Raw genomic sequence first — 21,575 nt, forward strand, 5'->3', positions numbered from 1 at the left:
GCTTTTTCATTATTATTATTACCATTATTCTATTGTGATTGGCCTATGTAATGGATGCATTAGAATGTGTGTCTGTAGCAGCGCGTCTCCTCTAGGCCTACACCGAGAGCCACTTGACACCGTTGTCACATTCCTTGTGTGCCGTACTAATACTTGTCCTTAATAGCAGCAGTATGCCAAATACTTTTCCCATTAAAACCTCTTTCATGTTCCCATGACTTGCATTCAGAGAGATTTGAGTGTGCGTTTATATATTCTACTATTGCCTTAATTTCTCCGAAGGCGCGCAGTCCTCTCACATTCCAACAGTAGCTCCTCCCCTCCTCCCCCTTTGCCGTGGTCACGTGTCATCGATCCGCCAATCCGGGGGCATCCAAGCCGGCAGCGAGAGCAGCGGCGGCGTCCCGCAGCTCCTTCCCACAGCCGCTGCTGGGTCCGACTTCGACTGGCGAAAGTGGCGATGGGGGAATTGTTTTGATAAAGGTTGACGGATTTTCTTTCATTTTTTTTATTCACGCAATGTTGCGTTACAATGCGGGATGTTTTATATGTTTTTTTGAGTGTCCAAACGTCGGCTTTTCTTGTCTCCTCCGCGAAGGAGAGCCACACTTGGGAACGACCGATCTTAAGCTGAAGAGGAGCAACTTTTCCAACTGCCTTACTGGTCGTTGAGCTGACCTATGCTAAGCTAACCCGCTAGCCAATGCCGTTGACAATTCCACGTTAAAAGTCCACAAACGAGAAAGTCAACGTTACGTGCCGGTATTCGGTGACTAGATGAGCTCTACTGGTGTCTTCCTGAGAGAAACCTCTCCCTCGGAGTCTTAACTTTACCCGGTCGGAGGGGACAGCGCAGGTGCATCTCTTGCGGCACCTGCGAAAACTTGGTAACTAAACTTAGCTCCATCGCCGGAGAGCTAACTTTTAGCTAGTTTTCATTAGCATCACCCAGACTACGTCCTGGACCCGTTTGTCTTCTTCCGGCGGAGGCTATTTGACACAGATATGAATTATTCGTTTTAAAACTCGTGTTGACATGAGCTATACAGTCTTTCGGCTAACGGTAGCCCGCAACCACGCTAGCGAGTAATTCGCCCTCATCCACGGTTCCCCCCGGAGTGGCGACGTGGATAACGTTTCGGGGGACGGGGACGTTTTCTCGCTGTCCCACGGGACTTTGGACACGGAATGCCCATCCGCGGGGCTCGTTTCGGTGTGACAACATGAGGATTCAAAACAAAAAAAGTTCCATTTGACCGTTTTACAGTGTTTCATTTGTTTTCTAAAAAGCCCACCCCATCCCTTACGCCACCGTCCCCACCCCCCCACCCCTCTGCACCCTATGGTGCCACCACGGCCACCGAGAAATGGATGTCTCGCAGGCCGCTTTCCCGAACGGCGAAGTGCGGCCGTGCGGCGGAGGGACGGGGGAACATGCCTGGACGGACCCCCCCGCGGTCCGGGCGTGCGCTCACTCCGCGCCGCTGTGCGCGACTCGGTCGCTGTGGACAGCCGCGTACGACTACGAGGCGAGCGGCGAGGACGAGCTCAGCCTGCGGCGAGGGGACGTGGTGGAGGTGCTGTCCAAAGACGCGACGATCTCCGGGGACGAGGGATGGTGGACCGGTAAAATCAACCACCGGGTGGGGATTTTCCCCTCCAACTATGTCACCTACCAGCCCGCTATTTACCGTCTCCCCGCCACGAGTGTGTCGGTGGGGGCGATAGAGCAAGTCCCGACCCCCCCTTCGCAGATCCCTTTCAGTGAACTGGTGCTCGAGGAGATCATAGGCGTGGGCGGATTTGGCAAAGTTTATCGGGGCACGTGGAAAGATCAAGAGGTGGCCGTGAAGGCGGCTCGCCAAGACCCGGACGAGGACATCACCGCCACCGCCGGCGGGGTCAAGCAGGAGGCGAAGCTCTTCTCCATGCTGCAGCACCCCAACATCATCAGACTGGAGGGAGTGTGTCTGGAGGAGCCCAACCTGTGCCTGGTCATGGAGTACGCCCGAGGCGGGACGCTCAACCGGGCGCTGACCGGGAGGCGCATCCCCCCGCACATCCTGGTCAATTGGGCCGTGCAGATAGCACGCGGGATGCTGTACCTCCACGAGGAGGCCGTGGTACCCATCATCCACCGCGACCTCAAGTCTAGCAACAGTAAGCAAACGTTCCAAGTGTGTGTGTGTGTGTGTGTTTGTGTGATATCCATTAAAAACAAGTGAGCCAACTTCAGGGGCAAGACCTCACCACGAGGGGAACCTCCACCTGTTGCACATCCACCTTTTTAGTTATTTGTGGTGGTGGCAATTCAGTTAATTTGGGGACCTAACCCTTTCAAACGCGTGCCCCTGCACAGCAATTATTCTATGTTATTGATGACAACTTTGAAGTTGTTCGGGATGCAGTGTTGTGTCATCGCGTCCTGAATTCAGTTTGCTGGTAATTCACACATGCACGGTGCTGCCCTTTACCCCGGATGGATTTAGAAGTGGTGTAAATGTTTTGTGGGTGTATGAAGTGGCGGGGGATAGCATCAAGAGGATGTGAAATTAAGAGTTTGCTCAGCTGTGCTGCCCAGCCCCCCCCCCCCCCCCCCCCCCCCCCCCCCCATCTCCTTTAAAACACACACTTTCCCAGCCCCCCGCCCTCCCAGCTGAAATGTTGTTCAAATAAAGTCAGTGATTTACCAAACACATAACCAGTCACACAGTGCACACGGTCAGGCCATGTTCTTGACCAACCAGAGCTAATGCCAGAGGTCACAGGGTAAAAAGAAGAAGAAACATTCCACTCACGGCTTTAATGTGCAGGAACGTTTTGTTTATTCATCGGGGAATTCCATAGTGAACTGTAGTCAATGTAGAGGAATACTTCCACAAAGTTGCTGCAGTCTGGAAAATATCAGTGTTTGCAGGCGTCTGAGTACAGGGTCACATAGTTGGAACCTGCTGGTTCCTTCGTGGGCCGGTACCTGACAACAGGCCGGCTAACTTTAGTTTCCTAGGACTGAATAATGAATGGACATGACTAGACGAGAAAGTCACATACCCACTGACACAGACTGCTCACCTCAAATCAGGTGTGTTTATGTACGTAATAGGACTCTAAACACTATTTATTCCTTTGTGATCAGACTTAGCATCCTGAGAACGTGCAGGAAGCGGCTTTGGTGTGATGCCTGTATATTTTGATAATATTCCTGCAGAATAATAACATGGGTTCACTCTTGGAGATTATATCACTTATTAGCCATTGTTGCAGAGATCTGGATTTAGTTTTTTCTTTTTTTCAAACCAAAACAAACTCCGAAAACGGTGCATTTTCTGCGCATGTAGTGGCCCCAATTCTGCCTGGACTAAACACTGTAGACAAGCCCAACCCGGAAAGTAGACGGATTTCAGATGGGAGCTGTTAATAATGGGGCAGATGGAGAGAAAGGATTTCACTGCCATCTCGAGTGTTTAAGATAATCGGATGTTTGGTGAACATACACAAACAAACTCCCCCCAACGCCAGTCTGTGTGTTTGTCCTGCCACTTCGCTGTGACATAGAGGCAGCATAAGCTTTAAGTAAAGAGTGGGGAACGTAACCCAATACTACGAGAGAACATCCGGAGCGTGCTTATTGCATTTGTAGGCTGCAGTGAAAGCCGTGAAACGGGAATATTTGTGTTACATGTAATATGTTGTGTTAGTAGTCGCTTGTCCCACAGTCACTATTCTGTACATCTGTGGTCAATACACTGTCTTATCTAAATAGAGGGAGAAAGAAAGGAGCTGTGTGTGTTTTGCTTCGAGGCAGTGCATTGAGTTCACAAAATATTCTCTGGCACATAAACACAAACACCCCCCCCCCCCCCCCCCCCACCCCCCCATGGTGTGATGGGTTGTTTTCCCAGCGTAAACCTAGAATAATGAAGCCAGCAGGAATTGTTGCATCTGCTGGGGAGGGCCGGCCTCTTTGTCGCGGCGTTGGCCCGTCAATGAGGATGAAAGGAGGGGGAATTATCCGCACGGGGGGGTAGACCGATATGATTACAATCTGCCCCCTTTTTTTTTTTTCAATTATTAATTAAAATGTCCGTGTGTTTTGCAATGTTTCTGTTTTGGTATTTTATTTCACTCCCGTATTTTTCCCGGACCAATGCACACACAGGTACACAACCAAACGTTCCCACCTTCACTCTACTCCTCAGACTGCCATTTATCAACTCTCCGTGTACACGTGCTCCACGCAGACAAACATGCAGCTATTTGATCAATGATTAGCCGGTAAAGTAATATGCTGGAAGTCAGCAAGATTTGTCCAATCTCTTTTGTGTTTTTCAACCTAATCTGTAAAATCCCGGCCTGCAGGGAGGAATGTTGCTAATGAGGGATAAAAGCTTAACATACGTTTGCACAATGGACTGGTCAAGCAGCGGTTGCTAGGCTACTGTGGCCAGAAGAATGGCTAGGACTCGGAGGGTCTCAAAGCCCTCGTTTTGTTTTGTTCCGTTCATATTTAATCTCCCAGAGAGCAGCGGTACTCTTTTATTGGCACAAACTGAGGGGGTTTCCCCCTTTTACTTCGTTATTCTTCTCCTTAGTTACCTTCGCTCTCTTGTTCCATTCTGCTCCCTCTGGCTCCTTGTTATTGTCCACGTCTACTTCTTGGCTTGGGCAATTTTCAAACTTAAGACACTTTATGTTTGTTTATGAATCAAGAAAACTTCCTTAACAAATTACAACTAACCATGAATTTATCCTGCCAAGTATTGTGTGTGAAGCTGCAGCCTGTGTGCCATAGACATCCATTATCATTACATTACATGTCATTTAGCTGACGCTTTTATACAAAGCGACTTGCATTACATTTTTAACCCATGGCTTTTTTTTTTACATTTTTTCCCGGGGAGCAATTGGAGTTTAGGTGTCTTGCTCAGGGACACTTTCGACATGGAACATAGAACCACCACCTTGTGCTTCTCAGTGCACCCTCTCTACCCCCCTGCGCCACGACGACATTCATGTTTACTTATACTGTTGTATTGATGTAGTAACAAAGGTATTCATTAAAAGGAGTATGGGAAATCTAACTAGTTGTAAAATAACCAGCCTAACATTGACTCTGTGGCTCCAAGTGGGAAAGCTTAGGAGAGTAAAATACACTTCAATGTAATGAACGAATATCCTCAATAGCATGTTAGCCCATGTGGATACATAAGTTATGTTCAGTAGGATACATTTACTGGTCCTTTTGTTCTTCTGTTAACCACCTTTTTTTGGAACTTTGTTGTTTGTTCTCGTATCAATCATTTCATTGACCCCCCCCCCCCCCTTTTTTTTTTGTTGCACCGTACAATTTGGATTTAAACTCTCCGTCAACAAAGCTGTGGAAGTTTTCATAGAGCAAAAAAAAAAAAACCCCCACTGAAACCTGGCCCTGAGCCAGCACGCAGAGCCCACATTAACTTTGGAGTTTGGCATTTTGATGCAGAGACGGTATGTCAGGAATGTGTGCTTGAATGCCATGAAGACGGACTGAGTTCAGTGTGGAGCGTGTGCAGCGGCATTCTCCCATCAATCTTAAGCTATTGTTCCGCTCCATCACGCTGCATCTGTGTGCCCCCCCCCCCCCCCCCCCCCCCCCATCTCCCCCTCCATCATTCTGTTGGTTTGACAGATACAGATTTGACGGAGACGTATACTATTGAAGGATACTATGACCCACTTGTTGCAGCAACCAGGGGAAAAGGTCTGCATGTGCAGAGGACATCTGCAACTGTTGTTTCCATCCCTATACGTGTTGTAGGAATAAAAGTGTTTTTAGTAGTCACATTCATTTAAAAATCCCTTTAAGCAACCATTCTGATTTGGATTATTTGATGAAAATAGCCCTCGTGGGAAGGACTGTGCTGACTGGAGTAGTTGACTTACATTGTGGTTTATGTGGCGGTGGTATTATTTTCTTTCTCGCTATAGTTGACATTTAAAGCCAACTGGTTTTGCAATTGAAAATATGCTTTTTAAAGATTGATGCAACTCTCACACATTCCTAGCTGGCGTATTTCCATGCATCTTCCATTTAATTTAGTCTGGGTTGGGTGTGAAAAGACTCGACTTAACTGCTGGTCTATTTGAACAACCTCGCGTCTGTGGGAACAGCAAAGGAGACCCCTTAAATCTTGTTTTTCATTACTGGGTCCTAATGAACTCAAACAAAGGGGGTAGAGTTGGTATCTAGCTCAAAATGTATCGTTAGAGACTAGTTTGTTTTTTAACTCGTGTAATTTTTCTATCATAATTAGGAACCAAGAGGAGTTAGCAAAGCTTGACTAGGTGCTGCAGGGCAACTTTTCTCAGGCTTCCCACAATTACCCCCGGTGACAAACAGACAGTTACTGCCTGTCTTTTCTCTGAGTAGAGAATGGGCAGAGGGGAGAGAGGAGGAGTGGAGATGCTTTCACTGTGTTTTTTATGACCTCTCCCTGACTGCACCTATTGTTGGAGGGCCGGGTGAAAAGGGAAAGGGCCCACAGCCCGACAAGGGCTGCTTTCCCGTTCGACCAATCGCCTCGGTCTCCTCGGCACGTAGATAGATGCTGATACGGCAATGGGTACCGGCCGTACGCCGTCTAACATTAGTCATGTTTTAATCAGCCTGGTTCTGGGTTAATTCAGGCTTAGACGGACCGAGACCAGCACAGGAAGGGGACAGACAAAGGGGAAGTGGCCCGGAGAGACGTGACCATGATGGATGGATTCAGCCAGCTATTAGACCCTGATCCTTTTCCCATCAACCAGAAAGCCCGGGGGCCACTCTGGTTGCAGGCGGCAGGGACGGACCAGTCGGGGAATGTTTCGCAGCCTTGTTTCTGCTTACTACAGGAAGCCCTCTTACTCTCGCGCTAAGTCTGTTGGCACAGTTACGAAAATACCGCCACGGCAAGTTAGGAGGCCGCACTCCCCAATTTCTACAGCAACCACGTTGCCTCAATGCTCAGTCCAGAGAGAGGCCCCAGGAATATGCTCACATACTGTTTAATTGGAAACCTTTGTTGTAGTAGAGGAGTAAACCATTTTTAAAGTTTGCCTTAAAACATTGTGCAATATAGAAGAACCGTTTTAGATCCTGTTATCTGTAAACCAAGAGAACTGGCTTTGCAAATGCACTGCTCGCTACTGAAGACTTGCTATGTGCATATTTGATATTACATGGAATACTAAATACCATATTTTTAATACATGAGTACTTAGTTTAAATTAGGTTAATTTGTGTACAAACTTAAATAAGTAATAGTCAGTATACTCAATGAGGAAACGGCAACAGTGCTCCAAAACATTTTTATTAATCTGTTTTTTTAAATACCTGCTGCAGCTTTGTTACACCTGAGGTATTTTAGTTTGTTGAATAGAGAAGAAATGGTTTGCCAAAGAAGTTTTTTTTTTTTTACCTTGAGGGGGAATAGGCGATGGGAAGAAGCGTGGGAGCCGCTTTGAAGGCAGCAGCTCTGCTTCTGATCTGCCCACCGTTCCACCCTGAAAGATGTCTGCCTCAAGACCCACTGTTTGGGGAGGGGAATTAAAGGGGGGTTGGACTGAGGGTGGGGTCTGGCTGTGGGGCATATCCATCTCCAATTGCATTACGCTGCTCCACATTTTCTCCATTGAAAATAGTAAACTATATACTGAGACCTAAAAGTATCACCAGACTTTTTGCAGTGTGCAATAAAAAAATGTAGTTAATGCAATTGGTAAACCAGATAATATAACGGCAATGATAACATTATAGAGTACGCAGCTTTTATTCCATTCTGTATCCTTTTCAAATATTTTGGAGAGAAATACAGTTTACAAGCTTTTGTGGATTTAGTGGTTGGATAATTTTCTCCATATTTCTCCAGTATACCAACCAATTCAAAGATGTCGGGCATTTTCTGTGGCCTGTATTTATTTTTCTAATAACCCAAAAGAACTTGTTCAGCATATCTTCCAACGCGCAAAACAATACCCAAGAACGACGAGCCGCAGCTTTATTTAGTGCATTAGCACCAGTGTGAAGGCTCTAAAAGGTGCTAACTTTAAGGCGGGGTGTTGCCTAGGGCTTGACTTTTATGATTACCCAAAATAGAAGTTGGCCAGAACATCTTGTTCCTCTTTTTGAATGCAAATCCATGTGTTGTTTCAAGAGACCATCTGAGTATTTGAATTGGAATTTGGTAAATATGTGTAAATAGCAGAAGTGTTTTGGTACAGAAATCAAATGCAGAAATTGTGTAAAACTATCGACCCATTAAAAGGATGCAATCTATGCTACGTGCTGTACCTTTATGCCGTGCTTCTGAGCCGCTGCCCCACTGAAGGGGCTCGTCGGCGGCTCCTTAAATACCATCAAATTAACCAAATTGACAAAAAAATCACCTAAATCGTCTTGTCACCAGTATGCTACAGCAACCAATGATAAAGTAGCATGAATCGTTTCCATGCCTCCAACGTTAAAAAAAAAAGAACAACATTATTTTCTAATTGAGATTGTAGTATCTTGCTTAAACGGTGAATGTTGATGACTGATGTCTCATGTAAACATGGGTCGTCATGGGTGTGCTGGGAACTGCAAGGTTGGTGGTTCGAGTCCCAGCTGCCCCATGTCTCAAGTCGAAGTGTCCCTGAGCAAGACACCTAACCCCTAATTGCTCCCTGGGCAAAATGTGAAAAAGCCATGCGTTTAAAGTGTAATGTAAGTCGCTTTGGATAAAAGCGTCTGCTAAATGACCTGTAATGTAAACATGTAAATAATAACCTTCATTTATATCAGAGAATTCATGCATACAATGACAAGCGACAGTAGTCCTGTCGTAGACTTTTTACAATCCACGATCCATTGACAAAAACAACTAGCAGGCTAAAAAACATTCTAAGTAGTAATAGCTGCAGCCTCAATGACCTATTTCCTATTTTTAGAGGGTAGAGTGAGCGAGTGAAACCTCTAGGGGCCTGACTGAAGGATCGCGGCGCTACAAAGGAAGCATTTGCCGTGAAATTCTATAGGCCACTCAATGCAGAAGGGGTTATCCCAAGACTACTGTTCTTCTAACCCGGCGTAAGTCCTCATACGCGCTACGAGGTCCCTGAGCGGGAACCTGACAACAAGAAGTAGTATATCATTGGTCTGGTGAAACCTGTTTGTAATGGGTTTCCTATTGTTGCAGCCCGGGCAGAGGATCCCCTCCTTGCCTGAGGGGGGTAATGGCACCAATACCTGTTATTAGTAGAACCCATAGGAGTCTCACTGCGCCTAAAACGCAGCGCAAAATCAGTCCACCCTTTGTGTGTGTCTGTCTGTGTCCACTGAGCCGATTTTATTTTAGGTTGTAGTAAAAAAAGAATTACAAATTAAGCCAAACTTTGGGATCAGAGGTGAGGCGTTCAAAAATGAACTAAAACAAAACCATAAATCCTCATTTTAGAAGCTTGTTCTCAATGTTCGTCCTTTTTGGATTTCATCCAATAAACAAGATCAAGATCCGTCAGCTCACAACATCCGTTCTCTGTGTGTCTTCCATCAAGCCGTCAATCTTCTGTTCCTGGCCGCACACATTCACTATTGTTTGTAATGATCACAATGTGTGTCCAGCCAGGCTTTAGGGTCACGAAGTGTATTTCAGGTGAACCATTTAATCTTAAATAGTGGAAAAGACCAAACTTAAAGTGTGTGTGTGTGTGTGTGTGTGTGTGTGTGTGTGTTGCACATTCAGTCCAATGTCTGACGGAGCGAATCCAAGGTCAGTGACCGACACCGTGTAGCCGCTCCACTCGAGTCCCACTTCCACTCTCACAGATCAGAGCGTCTGCAGGAAGCTGTTAACAAGCAGCCTTATGAACTGAGCAACCTTCTCAGGTGTGCGCTGTGATGCACGTTGCGTGTCGGGTCGGGAACTCGTCTCAACGCCTCCACTAGTTTACCTTCGCACAGGAAGTTTTCCCACCATCTTCCCACCTAAGTGACGCTCGGCAAACCACTTTAAGAAATATCTTTGACTCAAGTTGAAATGACATGCTGTTAAATGTCCACAGCTGATAAGACATGTCCACACTGACCTGCCTGTAAATCATGAAATGGGACAGTTTGTAACACGAGATCTTTGCAGAGGCAAATGCACATTTTGATAAATAACAGCGAACAAAAGCATCAAGGAGTCTTGACTTTGGCGGCTGATACGCACCACTCGCGTCTTTTTGACAAAGACATGAGAGGAAGGTTTGTCAGTTATGGTTGTATTTTAATATTTTTTCACTGTGATGAAAAGATTGAATAGAAAGTTAGTCTGGGATCTATTTTCAGTTTTGAACTGCTGGTTGGACAAAACAAGACATTCAAAAATGTCACCTTGGTCTTTAGTCAGGTCTTATAGCGAATATCACGGCCGCAACCGTCACATCTGTCACTTTCATCCCGAACCATTTCATTCAGTCACTCACTGACGAGTCCCTCTCTCTTCTCAGTTTTATTACTTGAAACGATCGAGAACGACGACATCGGAAGGAAGACCCTGAAGATCACGGACTTCGGCCTGGCGAGGGAGTGGCACAAAACCACGAAAATGTCGGCGGCGGGCACCTACTCGTGGATGGCCCCCGAGGTGATCAAGTCCTCTCTTTTCTCCAAAGGCAGTGACGTGTGGAGGTACGACAAATGGCGCGCAGGACGCAGCACACCCCAGCAAGCATTTATCAAACCGTGTCACTGACCCTCCTGCTAAATGTCCTGCGTTGTCAGCTATGGCGTGTTGCTGTGGGAGCTGCTCACGGGGGAGGTTCCGTACCGCGGGATAGACGGCCTGGCTGTGGCCTACGGAGTGGCTGTCAATAAGTTAACTCTTCCAATCCCCTCCACCTGCCCCGAACCCTTCGCCAAGCTCATGGAAGGTAAATGTGTAACGGAACCATAATGATAATGCTGCGGGACGGAAACGGTTCAATGGACTTTTGTCTTCAGAATGACATGAGACGACCGTTACACGCAGTTATGTACCTAACTAACATGTACCGTGTGTGTGTGTGCTCGTCCAGAGTGCTGGGACCAGGACCCCCACGTGCGTCCCTCCTTCTCCTGCATCCTGGAGCAGCTGTCGGCCATCGAGGAGGCGGTAATGGCCACCATGCCCCAGGACTCTTTCCACAGCATGCAGGATGACTGGCGCGTGGAGATCCAGGAGATGTTTGACGAGCTCAGGACCAAAGAGAAGGTGGGACGGGGCGATGAAGACCTTACAGCTTCCTCACCAGATGTGGTTAGAAGTTAGAAACCCGACGTGCCAATTATGAGGCAGACCTTCCATCCCTCATTTGTGTCTGTATTTTTACACACCAGTAGTAACACACGTTGACTGATTGCTGAGGTTTATCTGAGCTTGGGCAGCTTTTTATGGACTTAATTGGTTACTTTCAGTGGAAACGCTAATTGCGCGTTAGACAAAAAGTGTGATTAATGCCCGGGCGCTTCAGCAGGCTTCCCCTTGTTAAAACCTTAATCTGCTTCCTGTTTAAGTCTCCCATTGCTGGCTTAAAGCGGGGGGGGTAATTAGTGTTTGTAGAGACTGCAGGATCAGCACAAAGAGCTGAGTCAACAAATGGTGAACTGAATGACACAGATACTAAAAAGTCCTAAAACTTTAATTTATGCCTTTTTTATTTGATAGTTATATATTTTTAGTGTTATACATTAATTTATTAGAAATGTTCTGTTGTGTTAAACCACATTTTTAACACGTATCTTTTGTGTTAATCACATAAGGCCTTAAAAAGCCCTATAAAGCTTGTTTGTTATGTAAACCATAAATCATGAGAAGGAAGAAACAAATAGCTTAGAGCATAATCTAACATTTACACATGGCACATTACCTTCCCCCAAACGCCCCGCAGTAATCTGCGTCTAGGTGGGTGGCCGAAGTGCTTGACTGGAAAGCTACTTTATGCAAGTCATCCAGTAAGGATTATTATTACTCAACTGCGAGCAGTTAAAGGGAAATTGGGGGGACGTGACTGGTTAGCTTGGTAAAAACGGCCTGAAACAGCAGGCAGTAATCTCCCTGAAGGAAGCGTTATTCAATACACTGCTGCCTCCTTTTTCTGTTTTTCCCCTTGTTACATAGGATTCATAGGCTCGATGGTGGCGCGTGGAGTAGAGAGGGTGCGCTGGGAACCGCAAGGTTGGCGGTTTGAGCCCCCGTGTCCCTGAGCAAGACACCTAACCCCTAATTGCTCCCCTCGGGAAAAATGTAAATAGCCATGGGTTAAAAAATGCGATGTAAGTCGCTTTGGGTAAAAAGTGTCAGCTAAATGACCTGTAGTGTAATGATTCATGAGACGTGTTACCACCTGTTGATTTGCAATGCATTCTCATCGGTCTTACAAGAGAGTTGTGTCTTACCGGCTGAGAAACATTCATAAAAAAGGCGTGTCTGTGCGATCTAACGACCCGTGCGTCCCGGCGCCGCGTTCCTCCAGGAGCTGCGATCCCGAGAGGAGGAGCTGACGCGGGCCACGCTCCAGCAGAAGTCTCAGGAGGAGCTCCTGAAGCGCCGCGAGCAGCAGCTGGCCGAGCGGGAGATCAACGTGCTGGAGAGGGAGCTCAACATCCTCATCTTCCAGCTCAACAAAGACAAGCCCAACGTGAAGAAGAGGAAAGGCAAATTCAAGCGTTCCCGCCTCAAACTGAAGGACGGAAACCGCATCAGCCTGCCCTCAGGTGGGGGAACGCGCCGCACATTTATTCTCCCAAATCCACACTTTCATTTCATTGCCGTTTCCTCTTCAAATATCAATTAGTTGTATATTGCATTTTGCAGACTTCCAGCATAAGATCACTGTGCAGGCCTCGCCTTCCATGGACAAGAGGCGGAGCCTTCACAGCACCAGCTCCTCTCCTCCCAGCAGCCCCACGCTCATCCCCCGGCTACGAGCCATTCAGCGTGAGTCCTGTTCCTTTTGTTCTCTTAAGTAGTCAGCAGTTCCAGTGTCCCGGCGGCGAGAGGCGTGTGAACGAGAGCTCCCGAGCCACGAGCAGCCAGTTGTTTGGACAGTTTGGTCACGCACCAACGGCCCGCCAGTAACAACTTCCTGCTCAGCATCTACGCGCAATGATGATGTTCAGACGTGAAGCGCCGATTGTGGCTCAGAATCGCTGTTTGTTTTGATGGGAGGAATATTTCATGACCTGCGTGCGCGCGAGTGTGTGTGTGTCTTTGTGCGCGCGTGAGAGACAACACAGAAACATAGGTGCACAAAACATGCAATTAAATGAAGAGCAAACAATTATTCTAACTACCAAGAAATAATGCACTTTTTTAAATTCTTTGATAGTTTTACTTTAACATGTATTGGAACACATCTCACTAAATGGATACATGTGATTTATTATAACAAAAAGTGTACTATATTATAAAAAACGTCCCAAATATCTATAGTATTTAATCTAAAAGAATATATATTCTTATATATATATATATATATATTCTTTTATCATTTCCTTACTGTCATTGACCTGTCTCTCAACTACATTTTAGCGCAGTAAAAACTAGGAGTCAACTTGTCTCACGCTGGTCAGAGGTAACTGGTTTACTTCCCTCCCCAGCGATGTCCCACATGCGGAGGGACGGTTTGTATGTTTACCAACATAACGTCGATCTGACCAGCGAGCTCGCGGCCTCGAAGCGATCGGCTTCCCGCGTGCTGCTCGTGATGTCTGGCTTCTCTGACATATGAGAGGGTTTGACGTCTGTGGGGATCATGTTGGCTGATTGACGAGGTTTTTCTAATGTGCGGCCTTGGGGTGTGCTGGTTTTTCTCACTGGTATTATTCTTGGTAGCAATTTACGGCGTAGACTTTCGGATTCTGCAAAATTTCTATTTCAATCATCTTAATTAAAAAAAATAATAATTTTGATTTCCCGTGTCTGCTGCCATCACAACAGCCGTAAGCTTTTGCAACAGCTTTGGTTTTCATGCTTTTTGGAGGTTTTGATTTCCTTTTCACAAATAAAGGTTTACATTGGTGATATTTTCTAGTATATTTATAGAAAATAGTCACTTTGAATCTTCCTAAATCAATGCCGTTATTAAGGTAAAAGCTAAAAAGCCATCCAGTGTATAACTGCCTTGAAATACATTCTTATGAGAGAACACCCACGACTAATTATTTGCTTATTTAACATTTAGTCTGTATTAGTGTATTTACTGAGGTTTTACGGATGGACTGTACATTTTAAAATAATCGTACTAACGTGTCTACACGGGTTTCTCTGTCTGTTGTTGTGTCGACAGTTACCCAAGACGAAAGCAACCGCACGTGGGGCCGCAGCGCCCTCTTCAGGCCAGAGGAGTTTGACGATGTGAAAAGGGGAATCAAGAAGAAAGGAAGAACCTGGGGGCCCAGTTCAGTACAGAGCAAAGAGAGGCCTGCTGCTGCGGAGAGGTACACACACACACAGACACACACACACACACGGGTTGGTGTTTTGTGCGTGATGTTTTTATACTTCTGTGTGTCTCCAGAGTGCGTCCCCTGTCAGACGGCAGTAACCCCTGGTCCACCAGCCTGGTCAAATCCCAGAAGTCTGTCCCCCTCTCGGCCCTGTTTGCTGAACAAAGTGAGCTGAAAATCCCGCGTGATGCCGCGCACGTTGTGATCGTCTGTACGCGTTTATTTCTGTGTTTGATTACTTATAACCCTCGTTTTCCTTTTAACGTCTGTCACACAAAGACAATTAAGTACTTTTGTGTAACGCTTCTGCTGGCTGATTTCCACCTCTGTGTCGTCAGCGGGGGCCGGTAAAGACGAGGCCTCCTCCCAGGAAAGTCCCGAAAGCAGCTCCAAGCCAAAACCGCTCAAGTTCCCCAACCAGGTGTACATCGACCTGCCTCTGTGGAGGGACGAGCAGCAGCCCCAGAGCCCCGGGGGGCCGTGCGGGGCGGGAGACTCTGGGGTCGGGGCGGCGGGTGGGGGCGGCACCCCGGAGGCCCCGGAAGACCCGTGCACCACGACGTCCACCTCTTCCACTTCCACCACCCCGCAGGTCACCCCCACCAACAGCCTGAAGAGGGCGTCGGCCCGCCGCAAGACCGACTCGGTGCTGTACGGCTGCGGCTCGCTGCTGGCGTCGGTCGTGCTCGGTTATGACATCAGGGAGGCGCTCAAGAACTCCGCCCCCGGGGAGGACGGCGAGCCGCAGCGCGAGGAGAAAGAGAAGAAGAAGAAGGAGGGCCTGTTTCAGCGGGCGACCCGCTTCCGCCGCAGCACCTCGCCGCCGGGTGGTCGCCCGCGAAAGGAGGAGGCGCCGGCGAACCAAGCCGCCGCCGCCCAGCCGGTCAATCTCATCTCCATGTCGGCCATCATGGAAAGCCACTCCGCCAGGAGCCCCCCGCAGTCCGCGGCGGAGGCGTCGCCCTCCAGGTCCGGGACGGTCGAGCTCGCGGACGCCAATCACCACGCCGGCGCCGGCCAGAATAACAGGGCCGCGGCCAACGCACGGACGCCGCTGCAAACCCAAAGCCAGCCGCCGGAGCAGAGCAACCACAACACGGGGACCCGCCTGCGCAGAAAGAAATACGCCACCACTCCGGCCCCTCCGGCCTCGCAGAAGAAGCACGAGCGAGCGCAGGAGGGGCCGTCGGAGAGGCCCCGGGGGGGCGAGGCCTGCGCCAGGCCGCGGCCCGTGTCCTTCCGGGCCAAGCCGCACACCTGGGCCCTGCTGCGAGGACGCAACAAGAGCTACTCGCTGGGCCACTACTCCGGGGGGAAGGCGGCCCAGAACCTGAGCGTGGTGCTGACCGCGGACGTGGGGACGGGCTGCTCCCTGCTGGACGTGGACACGGAGGGACAGAAACGAGACTGCACCGTGCCGCTGTGCCGCATCCAGAGCTCCCCGGGGAGGACGTCCGTCTTCGAGCTGGAGAAAGGGTTCCTCTCCTAGGGAGCCACACACACAGCAAACCGAGCTGCCCCCCCCCCTCCAACCCCCGGTTTTCCTTTAAAAGTTCTGTCCTTAAAAACATTCGTCTCGGTTCGGGAATGTCGAGTGTTCTCCGGTTCGAGATTTGAGATCAGACCAAAGACCGACGGGATGACGACGAATTCGCAAACTCCTTGATCAACAACGATAACGTGTTTGGAGCCCCTCCCCCTCCAACCCCCCCCCCCCCCCCCCCCCCCCCCCCCCCCTCCCAAATTGGCCCAGTTATCAACCGCTAGTTTTCCGGATGTTGAAGGTATTTTTAGCGTTGCAGTGTTACACGTGTCATAATGTTTCCAGCCGCCGTGGTCGGTTCTCTTTGGTCTGGACTGCGACGTCCGCTGTGAACTTTCGGCGCCTCCTCCTGGTCACTGGATGCTCGACAGCCATCTTTCGTTCACTCGGCTCCCCCTCAGTCTCCCCCTCCGTCTCCCCCTCCTCCCTTTTGTTACCTTCCTCCTCTGTCGGTGCAGCTAAACGTTGACCGCCGCTGCAGCTTTCGCAACACAATACCCTCACCTTTTTATTTATATATATATTTTTATAGGTAATTTAATATGAAGAGACTTGACCGTAGCGACCAGCAGGACGTACATTCCATGTCGGTTTTTGAAGTTGTGCGATCGCGCTTTTAGATTTGTTTTTTGGACTCGAGAATCATGCGTGTACCCTTAAAATGTTGAACAAAAAAACCCCAACCTATGTCTTGTTTTGTAAATATTTCTTTTTATCCCATATCTTTCTGATGCTTTTTTTTTCATTTGTGCTTTTTTGTGTTTTAAAAGTCAGCGATGCTGCAGTACCGTTTGTGTTCCGGGGACAGGCTTCATACTGGAGCGTATGTTCGGCCCTCAGTCCTAAAGCTTTTAGAGAAGCAGCTGGAAGAAGAGCTACAAAGCGAACAAGTTCAGTTGTGTTGAGTGTTGAGTGTATTTATAGAACATCCTTTTTGGGGGGGGGGGGGGGGGGGGGGGGGGTAATGTTTCACGACACTTTGGCCACGAATGTTTATGTCAGGAAAACCTGCTCGAAAATGAATTTCTCATCCAATGACGCTGCACAATCTCAGATGAATTTTGTGGAAACATCAAGTGCATGAAATAGGAATACTTTACCCTGAAACCCTAAAAGTTCTCACATACTCTTTATTATGAGCATTCCACTTTGTATAATTTGAGGTTTCTTTCCTCCCCCCTCTTAAAAAAAAAAAAATCTTTTTAAAGCTAAACATTGACATTCATCTCAGTTTAATTAATTTAATTTACCTGACTGGTTTTGCTTTGTTTCCAAGTTCCAGATCTTATGAAGCATGAAACAAACACATAGCCAACAGCCTTCTCATCACAGCTCAGGAAGGTCTGGAGACGTTAGAGGACAGAAACATTGTGGTAACGTAAACCAGGTGAAGGACACGTCACGCGTGTCCGTGTGGAGGTCTGACTGTGCCGCCGTGGTCGCTCCCTTAAAGCCCGAACAAAGGAACTTCATTATGTAGCTTTTGAGGGATTCTACCCCTCGACTTTTAACTGCGGTCTTTATTTCTAATGAATGAAGACAAGTTGACAAGTGTTTCCCACTTTCAGAGGACAAAACCAAGCGTGTTTACAGTGAGTTGTGAACTCTCAAATTGTGTAGATATAATTGTAATGCTGATGTGTGTGTGTATCACTGTGGCATCTTCGGATCATTTAGAATGGGAAGTTCCCCGTGTTCTGTATTTTGTGACCACTGACTGTCAAGCAACACTGTAAAAGCCTTACTAATAATCAAGCTGTTAAAAGGGCAGTTTACAAGCCAAGATATCACTGGATTTACTTTTATTTTTTAATGAATTAAGGTTATTTGTAAATACCATAATGCACTGGTGCTGTGTGTCCCCCTGAAAATGTTGTATTTCTGTTTTGAAGTTGAGTTCTGCAGTTTGTCCTCAGTTGGCCTTCAGCTGACGAAGACAATTTTTGTCCACCGAGGTCAACGACGCCTCGACGCGCCCCGAAAAACATTCCACTGCACCTGGAACGCCTTCAGGCTTTGGGACCAAACTCGTCTCCAGCAGCACCACGGCCTCTTTGTCCTCAGGACCAAAACCACTAAACCAACGAGAACTCGACAGACGACCTCAGAGGAGCAGCGGCGAGAAGAGACGTCCCGCTGAATGAGGCGCTTTTGGATCCGGTTCAGTGGACGTTTTTAAGTCTCTTTACAGTATTGGTTGTTTCACGCCTAATTGAACAAGTTTATCGACATTTTGAATAAAGTCTAAATCGAGGCTTTCGTCGACTTGTTTTTCTTTTGAAGTTGTTGTTGTTGTTGTTACAATTATTGCTGTTTTCTTCATTTTTAAAATTCATGGAATAAAAAGTAATTAAGATGATAGTATTTGAAAAAAGTCATAGCATAGTCATAGAAAAAATTTAAGTTGTAAATGAGTAATAGCAAAAAGTTTGTGCAGTTTGACAGAATACACCAGTGTGATCAATGTGGCGTTTATTTTTGACATGATCCACAAAGACACAATTTATCTCCACGTTGTGTATCTGAACATTCGTTGAGTGTTGTGTGCAAACAAATAGTTCGGGGGTCACTCATTCACCAAATTATTTGTTTTTCCATTCAAATGAATACAAATGTTGAGACAAAGAAGAGAAGATTGTTAAACGTGTGATTCACTGATATCGTGTGTGATGATTTGTGCTTTTCCGTAGTCAGTTGGAAGGTAACACAAACTGCTCTACTTCATTGTCCTTGTAGTGTTTCTGTAGTGAAAGATGAGCTGGTCTCCATGAAAGCACAAAAACACATATATTATACATACAAAACTCTGGTTCTACTCAATAGTTATTTTGTGAACAGCATCAGCAGCAAAGTGGACCTTGAGTTAAGATTATCAACAATTTAAATGTAAATGAATCTTCACTGAAACAATGCAGGGACAGAAAGTTCATCGGGTCGGATCCTTGATGCTTCTCAGAATAAAGTGCTGCACTTGTATCGTGAGGTTGTTTATGTCTGCTGCTGTCGAGGTAGCGACGGGTGATCGGCGCTGAACCGCTGGAACGTCCGCCGTTGCCTCGTGTGACTACAGGGGGGGGAAAGATGAATGACCCTCCAGTTACATTACATCATCACAGCTCTACAAACCTAAAAATAGTGCCGGGGGGCCTTATGGTGTCATTGTGGAGAAAATCTCCCTCCCCTCCTGTTGTCTCACCGCGTTGTGCGACAACTGACACTTGACTTTTGTAATATTTGTTTTGTTACAGCGGAGAGGTTTCCCTTCACACTCAGACAATGTGTGTGTGTGTGTGCGCGCGTACTGGTGTGTGGTCACAGCGTGGTGACGCACTTCACGGCGCTGCGGCCGCTGCTCTTGGCCTGCAGGGGGATCACGGTCTGTCCCTGCAGGCAGAACGTCGCGTTGTGCTTCAGCCTCTTCAGGGGCAGCTTGTTGGAGCAGCAGATCATCTCAAACACCTCCTGCCAAGGGGAGAAGGTCCGTGTCACGTAACCAGTGGCGTGCGCTCCTTTTATGGTCTTTGCTATTTATGGTTGGTAATATTCTTGCTTTTTGTGGTTGTTGTTCTTCTGCTTTTAACTCTTCTGCTTCCTCTTTGTAAGAGTAGTGATGGTTTTAATATTCTGTACATTTCATTACCTTTATTATATTTGCTCCAAGAGACAGAAAAGCAACTGTTACCGTGTGTGTGTGTGTGTGTGTGTGTGTACCTCCCGTCCTCCGGGGTGGATGAGGTAGATCTCGTGGAGCAGGTCGCCGTGCTTCTTGCGGACCGTCAGCCTGGGGGGCTTCACACGGACCACGATCCCCCGCTTCGTGACTTCCAGCCTCAGGACAGGGGGGCTGATTTCGGCTGCGGGGTTTTTTCGACACGAGGATTTAGTTTGATGAAGGAGGAGAAATAGGAGACGGAGGAGGAGGGAAAACACTCACTGTCCCAGCGCGGGCTGAACCTCGGCGAGAGGGCCCAGGCCGTTTTGCCGGAGGGCCGGCAGGAAGCGTGCACTCTGGCGTAATACCACTCTCTGGGGTCAGAGGTCACGGCGCTGAGGTCACAACGGGTCTTGTGGATCCACTGACAGCCGGGCGCGTCCAACCACTGAGGCTCGCCGTAACTGAAGGGCAGAGAGAGCGTTTTACTCTCTGTTGTGTGTGTGTGCGTGCATGTGCGTGCGTGCGTGCGTGTGTGTGTGTGCGTGCGTGTGTCATGGCTCACATCTTCCACTGGACGTGGTACTGCAGCGAGCAGCTGTTGGAGGCTGGAGTCCAGTGCACAACGTTCCTGTAGTCCACAGAGTCAAACCTCACCCCGGTGGGGGCAGCGAGCATCAGGGGAGCTGAAGAATGACGAGATAGAACCATCAGTCCATTATTGTCTAGTTGGTTAGTAAAAGAACAACAGACGTTATTAGACAGAAGCTCTTAAGTTTGGAATTAGTAGAAACAGCTTCCCAGTGAGTGTTACATAGTGAGCATCAGAGATCAACCAGGACTTTGTTTCTCCCTAAAAGAACCTCATGCACGTGTGCTCCTGTTTACTACACACCCGGCACATCGTGTGGTCACATCTGATCCATAAGAACCCTGATGATACGTCGAGGCCACATTTATACATTTCAATGTCATTATTCGCATCTTACAGGAAACAGTTTGTTATAATAGAGAACAACAGGCCTAAAGTTACATTCTTTAAACCTGCCAAGTTCCTCTCAGCTGATCGCTGATGTTTAAAAATCAAAACAAAAACACAATCATCATCTGTGTGACATTAAAATTGAATCATTTGGAGACAACAACGATCCACAAGGCTCAAAACACGCGTGTTAGTCGGCGGTTACCTGGACCCGTGGCGCCCAGGTTCCCCAGCAGCACCACTCGGAGCAGAAGGTCAGTCATGGCGCGGCCGAGGTCACTGGACTGATGCTGCGCAGGACGCGGACACCTTTTATTTAAGTTGACTTCCTGTTTTTAAATGCCATCGTTTCCAGCATGTGACACAACGCACACGTGGAGTGTTTTGACACAGAAGTACGCTTTTGAGGGAAAGAAATGCATTTCCCCATCGTCACCTTATGACGTGTATATTTCTCATCCGTTTCTGTGAAATGCAAATGGAAATTTTTTGACTTTTCCAGAATGTTTGGACCCAGAAGACAGGAAGCTGTTGTTCTGTGGATTTGAATGACATCGCTTTCATTTGAAATGATGAAGTATTCGTGAATGTTCTGGAAAAGTCATTTTTCACTTTCACATTTTGACTCGCTATAGAAGAAAAATGCATTGACCCAATTCCACTCAAATGAATGAAAGTAAAGCAGCTCAGCTCTGGTTTTATTATTGAATCAATAATTCCCGTTAATAAATTCTTCATATGAGAACAGTTTACTGGAAACGTGTTTCATGCTCATTGAGAACAGAGAGAAAGGTGGAGGGCCCACATCTTATCTACTTCATGGTTCCACTTTGTGTCAATTATCAATGTATTGTAAACAGGTGTATAAATATCTACAGAAGCGGTCAGATTGTATAATTGTTGTTCTGCAAAACCTTCAAATAATTGATGA

The 21,575-nt window shown here is 47.4% G+C and overlaps 2 protein-coding genes across 2 annotated transcripts; one reads left to right on the top strand and one right to left on the bottom strand.

The window, feature by feature from the left end:
• Positions 1 to 371: 371 nt before the first annotated feature.
• On the top strand, positions 372 to 18,271 carry map3k21 (mitogen-activated protein kinase kinase kinase 21). The gene is made up of 9 exons (XM_040179109.2): positions 372 to 2,160; positions 10,489 to 10,669; positions 10,763 to 10,911; positions 11,056 to 11,231; positions 12,493 to 12,733; positions 12,834 to 12,956; positions 14,308 to 14,458; positions 14,539 to 14,633; positions 14,806 to 18,271. The coding sequence occupies exons 1-9, from the start codon at positions 1,368 to 1,370 to the stop codon at positions 15,954 to 15,956; spliced, it is 3,060 nt and encodes a 1,019-aa protein (XP_040035043.2). The 5' UTR covers positions 372 to 1,367; the 3' UTR covers positions 15,957 to 18,271.
• Positions 18,272 to 18,467: 196 nt separating this feature from the next.
• On the bottom strand, positions 18,468 to 21,126 carry il22ra2 (interleukin 22 receptor, alpha 2). Its single transcript, XM_040179110.2, has 6 exons — positions 20,850 to 21,126; positions 20,228 to 20,348; positions 19,945 to 20,126; positions 19,722 to 19,864; positions 19,313 to 19,472; positions 18,468 to 19,074 (listed from the first exon to the last, which is right to left on the bottom strand). The coding sequence occupies exons 1-5, from the start codon at positions 20,905 to 20,907 to the stop codon at positions 19,323 to 19,325; spliced, it is 654 nt and encodes a 217-aa protein (XP_040035044.2). The 5' UTR covers positions 20,908 to 21,126; the 3' UTR covers positions 18,468 to 19,074; positions 19,313 to 19,322.
• Positions 21,127 to 21,575: the final 449 nt, after the last annotated feature.

This window comes from Gasterosteus aculeatus, chromosome 6 (assembly GCF_964276395.1).
Source record: "Gasterosteus aculeatus chromosome 6, fGasAcu3.hap1.1, whole genome shotgun sequence".
Taxonomy (NCBI): domain Eukaryota; kingdom Metazoa; phylum Chordata; class Actinopteri; order Perciformes; family Gasterosteidae; genus Gasterosteus; species Gasterosteus aculeatus.